The sequence below is a fragment of the Atractosteus spatula genome, chromosome 28 (genome assembly GCF_055471065.1).
Source record: "Atractosteus spatula isolate fAtrSpa1 chromosome 28, fAtrSpa1.hap1, whole genome shotgun sequence".
Taxonomy (NCBI): domain Eukaryota; kingdom Metazoa; phylum Chordata; class Actinopteri; order Semionotiformes; family Lepisosteidae; genus Atractosteus; species Atractosteus spatula.
This window is the reverse complement of record NC_142733.1, coordinates 2,261,488-2,268,751: the sequence shown is the minus strand read 5'-3', so window position 1 is coordinate 2,268,751 and position 7,264 is coordinate 2,261,488. Positions and strand designations below refer to the sequence as shown.

Genomic DNA, 7,264 nt, shown 5'->3' with positions numbered 1-7,264 from the left:
CGCTCCTCACTCCCGCAGCTCCGGTGACTTAACAGAATAGTTCATGACTTTAGTAGCTCTAATTGTCGCCGTTTTCAATTCTGTAGATGGGGCTGCCCTACTCAGCTCCGCAGGGGGCGCTGTGCAGCAGGTTTATAAGTCACTTGAATCTCCAGCTCCTGGAGAGCAGACAGGGCTTCAGCTCTGCTAGTGAAACAGTAGTTGCATGATGCCACGGGGTCTCAGGAGCCCCTGCAGTGGGCACTGTGGAGCACCAGGGCAGGGGTCCAGCATCCAGTAACACCGTCTGAGTGACTCATCTGCTCCACCTCACCAGAACCCCACAGGAACCCCAACAGAACCCCTACTAGATCCCTACCAGAACCTCACCAGAACTCCACCAGAACCCCATCAGAACTCTCACAAGATCCCTAACAGAACCCCATCAGAACCCTCACCAGATCACCACAAGAACTCCTCCAGAACCCCACTGGAACTGCCCTTTGCCTGCAGAGCCCTGTGTACCTCTGACATGGATAACGGCTGTGTCATCAGTGCAGGTGGCTGTTGGACAGGGTCCTGGGGTGCGGTGTGTGTCTGCAGGTTTCTCCTTGCCGCTCTTCAGGTGCTGCTGCCACAGAGAGCTGGAAACCCTGCAGAACAGGGCTGGACCCTCCAGCACCAGGACCAGGACTGGACCCTGCAGGACCGTGCCAGCACCGGACCCTCCAGGAGAGGGCTGGACCCTCCAACACCAGGACCAGGGCTGGACCCTCCAGGACAAGATTCCAAAGACTCAGAAGGAGACAGATCCAGCCTGGGAGAAGAAGGGGGCTGCAGGCTGCAGGCTGCAGGCTGCGGGTTGTGGGTGGTGGGTGGTGGGTGGCGTGTGGGGATGGGATGGCCCCTCCACAGGGGGCACGGAGGGAGAGCCGGGCTGCTCTGAAGAAGCTGACCTCGCTGGGTGACGTCACACGTGGTCCTGGGAGCCTGAATCACGTGTGGAGCCACAGATGAAGGAGAAGACAGAAACAGAGAGAGCGGGGAGGAAGGGGACCGTGTCTCCTTTCTCTCTGGTACCAGCTCGCCGTCACGGCGCCCGGACGCGGACAGAAAGAACGATCAGGAGACAGGACACTGGGGTGCTGCTAAATGTTCAGTGCAGTTATCCAGGGAAACCGGGCTGACGTGTCGCTCGGCGCATTTCCGAGGCTCCTGTTAGCGGCAGGGTGATTTAAATGTAAGCGGAGCACCGCCGCGCAGCGCTGACTTCCTACCCGCTGAGCGGAGCGTGTCGCCTTCCGGAAACACTGCGCGAACAACAACGCCAGACCCCACGGAGGGACGGGGAGCCGCACACGACACACGACAGACGGACACACTTCGCCACACGCTCGGCACTTGCTGTTGTCGTGGTTTCCACAGCAGCCCTGCTCGGCGGCGGCACGGACGGAGCGGATGAGACAGGCGCCTTCATTTTCTGGGTCTGAGCAAGAGCCGCCCGCTCGGCTCTGACCTGCGTGTTTTTAGAAAGCCACCCCGACCCCTGACGGCCCCTCCGCTCAGCTGGCGGTAAGGAAGGGTAATTTGGCCAGGAAGCCGCGGTACGGGACTCCAAATCGAAGCTCCTGCAAAATATGGGTGAGAAAATTATTAATAAAAACATTAGTCATGTGCAAACCACTTCAGCACGGAGTGCCATTAATCCCGGGAAGGCCTCTGTGCGGGCTGCGACTACCCGAGGACACTGACTGTATTATTATCATGTGGTTTAACTAGGTTTTTACATTTTTCCTTTTAAATTAAACTTCATTTTAATATAATTTTAAGAGGAATTGAAGTATTCTGTTATGTAGTGATGATTATGAACATTATGGTCTGTGATTCTGAGGAATAGCAGTATTTGGTCGCAGCTCCCACTGTGAATTATTTTAAAGGTTTTTTTTCCAGCCGGGGGGTCTGTTTGGGTCTTGGGGGGGGGCAAGGTTCCTAACGGCTCTGATTTTTTGAAAAACCGAAAATTCTTTTCATATGAAGGCAGTCTCCTTCTCCACCTCATAGCCAAAACTTTCCCAAAGTTTATACAATTTCAAAATCAAACAGAGAGAACATAGAATAACTGGAGTTATTCTGTATTCACAACATGTACGGTCACTTGCTTTGTTAAGCGCCTTGGGGCAACCTTGTTGTGAAAAGCGCTATATACAAATAAATTGAATGGAATTGAGTGTGCACTTATAAATAGGCCAGATTCCCAATGCGCAGCAGTCTGATCCACTCCAGGTTTTACAGTGCTGTCAGTCAGAGTCCCGGTGCTCAGCAGTTTAATCCACTCCAGGGTCCACCTGCTGTGAAGTCTTCAGTTGATTATTGATCAGACATACTCTGATGGATCAAACACTGGGCATGAACAGTGGTTTTCCTGACAACAATCTCATTCAGCACAAACACTCTCTCACACCAGTGACAGAGACAGGTGTAACAGGATTGGCTCTGAACCACTGGACCAGCTGTCCTCCTGGTGTAACAGGATTGGCCCTGAACCACTGGACCAGCTGTCCTCCTGGTGTAACAGGACTGGACCTGAACCACTGGACCAGCTGTCCTCCTGGTGTAACAGGACTGGACCTGAACCACTGGACCAGTTGTCCTCCTGGTGTAACGGGACTGGACCTGAACCACTGGACCAGCTATCCTCCTGGTGTAACGGGACTGGACCTGAACAACTGGACCAGTTGTCCTCCTGGTGTAACGGGACTGGACCTGAACCACTGTACCAGCTGTCCTCCTGGTGTAACGGGACTGGACCTTGACCACTAGACCAGCTGTCCTCTTGCTGTTACACAGCTTGTGTTTGGTTATGTAGACAGTTGCAGTGTGGAAGAGAGACTGACCTCAAGCGCTGCTGAAGGTGTCTGTCGTCTGTCTCTCCCAGGCTCAGAGCCCCCCTCGCCCCCCCCGGTGCTGGAGGAGGGAGGGGAGGAGGAGGAGGAGGAGCTGAGTGCAGGGGAGGAGGTGGACTCCAGGGCGCCCCCTGGCCGTGGCTCTGTGCTGACGCGGCGTGGGATCACCCTCCGGGTCCTGCTGAAGGACGGGCTGGTGGAGCCTGGGGACGGGGTGCTGTCCATCCACTACCTGGTAACAGAGCTGCTGACCCTATCCTCTCCCCTCCCCCTGTCCTCCCTCTCCCCAGCCATCACCATGGTAGAGTGAGGCCACCCACATTGCACTTTCAGCCATTTTGTGTTTCAAAATTTGACCATTTTTAAAAAAACTCCTCCCTGTCCCTCTCTTTTACTTCCTCTGTACTCCTCTTTGTGTCCCTCTCTCTCTCCCCACTCCCTGTCCCTCTATCTCTTTCTCTCCGCCCCCCGCGTCCCTCCCTCCCTCTCTCTCTCTCCGCCCCCCCGTCCCTCCCCCTCTCAGGGTAAGAAGTTTGTTGGGGACCTACTGTCAGATGGGAAGATCCGTTGGGTGGAGACGGGCCAGGTCTTTAACTCGCCCAGCGCCTGGGCCACACACTGCAAGCGGCTTGTCAACCCAGCCAAGAAGTCCGGCTGTGGCTGGGCCTCTGTCCGGTACCGCGGGCAGAAACTGGTCCAGTACAAGACTAGCTGGCTGCACAAGTACCAGCCCAGCGCAGAGATGGTGAGAGAGGAGGGAAGGCCAATGGGGCTGGGAGAGAAGTGCTTTCTTATCGTACTGCCACAATACTGAGCTCGCTGTGTCCTCAGAGCCTGGCCAGCGAGGGGGAGGACGAGGAGATGGGGGAGGAAGAGGAGGAGGAAGGGAAGACAGCCCTGCCCTCGGAGGACAGGAGTCGGAAGCAAGGTGAGAGGGCGAGGCGCTGTGGACAGACGCTCCCAGAGCGAGTTGCGAGAGAGAGCTAGAGGCCATGAATGTCTGTGTTGCAGAAGGCAGCCCACTGCAGAGACGGACAGACAGAGACAGAGTCCCAGTGAGATACTGCGCCCTGGGCAGCCGCGACTCTGGCCGGTCAGTACCTTGCTGTGACGGTGCTGGGTGTCTGTGCCACTGCTTTACTGCTCACGTTCCTCTCTGAGACATGTGCGTCTTTGTGTTTGTTTTCTAGGGACCCACACACCTTAGTAGAGCTGTCGGCTTTCTCCGCCATTAACAGGTTCCAACCTTTCAATGTGGCCGTGTCCAGCAACGTCCTGCTGCTGATGGTGAGGGGGCAGTAGAAGTAGAGAGGAGGTAGAGGAGTTTATTGCCATATGTACATGGAGCTTGGGCTTCTTATTTGGGCCGATCTCTCAGGACACAGTACAACAGTACATAACAAACATAATGAATAATAACGGGAACAATAAATGTGTTGTGGGATATGACACTGGACCTTGAACACAAACTGGCGGACCATGCAAAAAGTGCAGAGTGCAGACGTGCATGGAGTCTGAGGTCCTGCAGGATGCACACTGCAGTAGGGTAGAAAGACGGAGGGAGAGACAGCAGACAGGCCACCCTCTGTTCCTGTGTCTCACTCCTCCCTCTCGCTCTCAGGATTTCCACTGTCACCTGACGACCAGTGAGGTAGTGGGATACCTGGGTGGCCGCTGGGACACCAGCACACAGCGTGAGTACAGGGGGCAGTACCATATGGAGGGGCGATTACCGCCAGCTTGTTGCTCCTGTCTTAATCTCCCTGTGCAACGGTTCTCCCCCATTCCCAGTGCTCACAGTGCTGAGGGCGTTCCCCTGCCGCTCACGACTGGCTGACCGCGACTCTGCCCCCGCAGTGGAGGAGGAGGTAGGACTGTCTGGCTGCTGCTGCTGTCATTGGGGAATGTGGAGGGAGGGGACTCTGCCAGTGGTGTGGGTGATTGACAGCACTGGTTGACCTGTCCCGTTACAGATCTGTCAGAATTTGTTCATGCGTGGGCTGTCGTTGGTGGGCTGGTATCACAGCCACCCCCGGGGCCCCGCCCTTCCCTCCCTGCAGGACATTGACTCCCAGATGGACCATCAGCTGCGGCTGCAGGGGAGCAGCAATGGCTTCCAGCCGTGCCTGGGCATCATCTGCGGTGAGCAGGCTGGCGGGGGCTCCGACTGTTTCACACTGGGGAGGGGGGAGCCATCTTTTCACAGTCAGTCACTCTCTCTCTCTCTCTCTCTCTCTCTCTCACAGGCCCCTATTACCATGGCAACCAGGGTGTGGCCTCCACCATTACCCCGTTCTGGGTGGTTCCTCCCCCAGAGGTGAGCTCCTTCTGCTGGAATTGTAAGTTCAGTGGAATGCCTCTCCTACGCTCTGTCTGCTAACAACAGTCCAGCATGTCCTCCTCTCTGTCTCCTAGCAACGCCCGAATGACTATGGGATCCCAGTGGCGGTGGAGGTGACATATGTCCAAGACAACTTCCTGACCAGCGATGTCCTCAATGAGATGGTACTAGCAACACTGCATGTCCCAGTCTCCCTCCCTCTCAGCCTTTCTGTCCGGAGATTTTCATCAGTGGTGTGATTGTCCATTCCAGTTCGCTCCGTTTGGTGTTGCTCTGGCTGTGCGACTCTCTCCCCGTGTCTTGATTCTCACTCTGTGTGTGCTTGACTGGCTGCAGATGCTGCTGGTGGAGTTTTATCGTGGGGCCCCTGACCTGGTGCAGTTCACTCAGCTGTGGAGTCCGGAGACGACCATCCTGGACAAGATAAAGGTCTGGACACACAGTCTGTCTCTTCTCTCACACACAATGTTCCCTCTAAGGTGTGTGCGTGCACACAGGTTATGAAATCGGCGCACATAGGAAATTGAACTGCGCACAAAAATTTTAATTCCCCCGCAAAAAAATAAAATTAACACTGTCATCAATTAAAAAAATGCTAAATTGACCACGAGACTGGTTGCGAGAGGCCCAACTTGGCTGTGTGCATTATTATTGCTACTCGATAGTCTATATCTATGCTCTCGTAGTCTCGTACCTCCCTGCTCATGCTTGCTCGCTCGACACTCAGTCTCTGACTGGGCTTGTTGAATCGCTGTCCCGGTCTTTTGGATCTCTATGCTCCTATGAGAATGACTATATTAACAAAAAATAATTGCAGGTTTACAATTTTACATACACTCAATTTAGTGTGCACAGGTTTTTGTCACTGGGGAAAAAATGTGCACAACTTCAAATTTTTGCACACACAGGCCATTAAAAATTAGAAGGAACGTTGCTCACACACTCTCTTTCACCTTGCTGAACGACACCAGCATCTGTCTGTTTGTACCCACTGCCTGCAGTTGTGCTGGAAAAGTTCAAGCTCATGGATGACCCTGTCTGTCTCCTAACTGGCTTTCTACTGCGATGTCTCCATGTTGCAGGGCTCGCTCAGTGGTCACGCTCCCAAAGACCAGGCCTACAGTCAGATCCTGGAGCATGTCTACAACCACCTGAGCAACTCGCACTGAGCCAGGGCGAAGAGGGGCGTTGCTCTGCACTGGAATCCTGAAGTTACTGGAGCCTCTTTGCTGGGGGCTCTGCAGTCAGGCAGCGTCCACACTGTCCCTCCGGCACCTCCCTCAGGACACACGGAGACCTGGGACTAACCACATTTTTCCCAGGCCTGCTGTTGATTATTTAGAATGACCTAGAAAATATTTTGGACTGTGGCCCCCCAAGAGACTGAGTCGAGTGCACTAGTACACAGAGTGACAGTGCTGTATTATGAGCTGAGCTTAAAACTGCCTGCAGCCCACAGTGAAATCTGCTGAGCTCTCATGAACAGTGGACTTCCTTCTTTTATCTGTGTGTGTGGGTGTCAGCTTTTCACTGCACAACAGCATCCAAATCAGTTTCTTGCACTAACAAAACAGGCTGTTTTACCATGAATTGTATTAAAATAAACTTAGATACCAATAATGAAGACTGTGGGGATAGGAAAGACAGACAAGCACTGTTATGAAAAGTGAACTGGCCTGGTCAAGGATGCCCTCCTTGTTCCACTGCACAGCAGCCAGTTGGACTGGGGGCTGCTGGTCCAGTCCGTGTCAGCGGTATGAACTCATCTGAGTTATGTAATAATCACAACATACCAAAAGCTTGCACAGTTTGTTCACCAGGATAGTTCTCTGTTCTGTTAGATGAGTCTCTTGATGTAATGGAGTGGTTCAAATGTGATTTACCTGCTGAATATATGAATACAGACACTGGAATTTCAATCTCTGCTGTTTCGAGAAGTCTTTTTGCTGTGGGTTAACGGGCACCTGTGCTGCTGTGTCCAGCTCTAGCCTGACAGCTTCCGCGTGGCTCTCAGGGCACGGAGCTGGATTCCGGGAATCTG

General features: G+C 53.8%; 1 protein-coding gene across 4 annotated transcripts; it reads left to right on the top strand.

The window, feature by feature from the left end:
- Positions 1-988: 988 nt before the first annotated feature.
- mpnd (MPN domain containing) lies at positions 989-7,142 on the top strand. 4 transcript variants are annotated; one of them, XM_088907538.1, is made up of 13 exons: positions 989-1,620; positions 2,915-3,117; positions 3,406-3,627; positions 3,714-3,810; positions 3,894-3,975; positions 4,073-4,169; positions 4,504-4,576; positions 4,674-4,750; positions 4,856-5,024; positions 5,129-5,199; positions 5,298-5,387; positions 5,560-5,652; positions 6,306-7,142. In XM_088907538.1, the coding sequence occupies exons 1-13, from the start codon at positions 1,617-1,619 to the stop codon at positions 6,390-6,392; spliced, it is 1,365 nt and encodes a 454-aa protein (XP_088763664.1). In that variant the 5' UTR covers positions 989-1,616; the 3' UTR covers positions 6,393-7,142. The 4 variants fall into 4 exon arrangements, with proteins under 4 accessions (XP_088763664.1, XP_088763665.1, XP_088763663.1 ...); XM_088907539.1 differs by having other exon boundaries at positions 995-1,620; positions 3,897-3,975; XM_088907537.1 differs by having other exon boundaries at positions 1,007-1,620; positions 2,915-3,183; positions 3,897-3,975.
- The last annotated feature ends 122 nt before the right edge of the window (positions 7,143-7,264 follow it).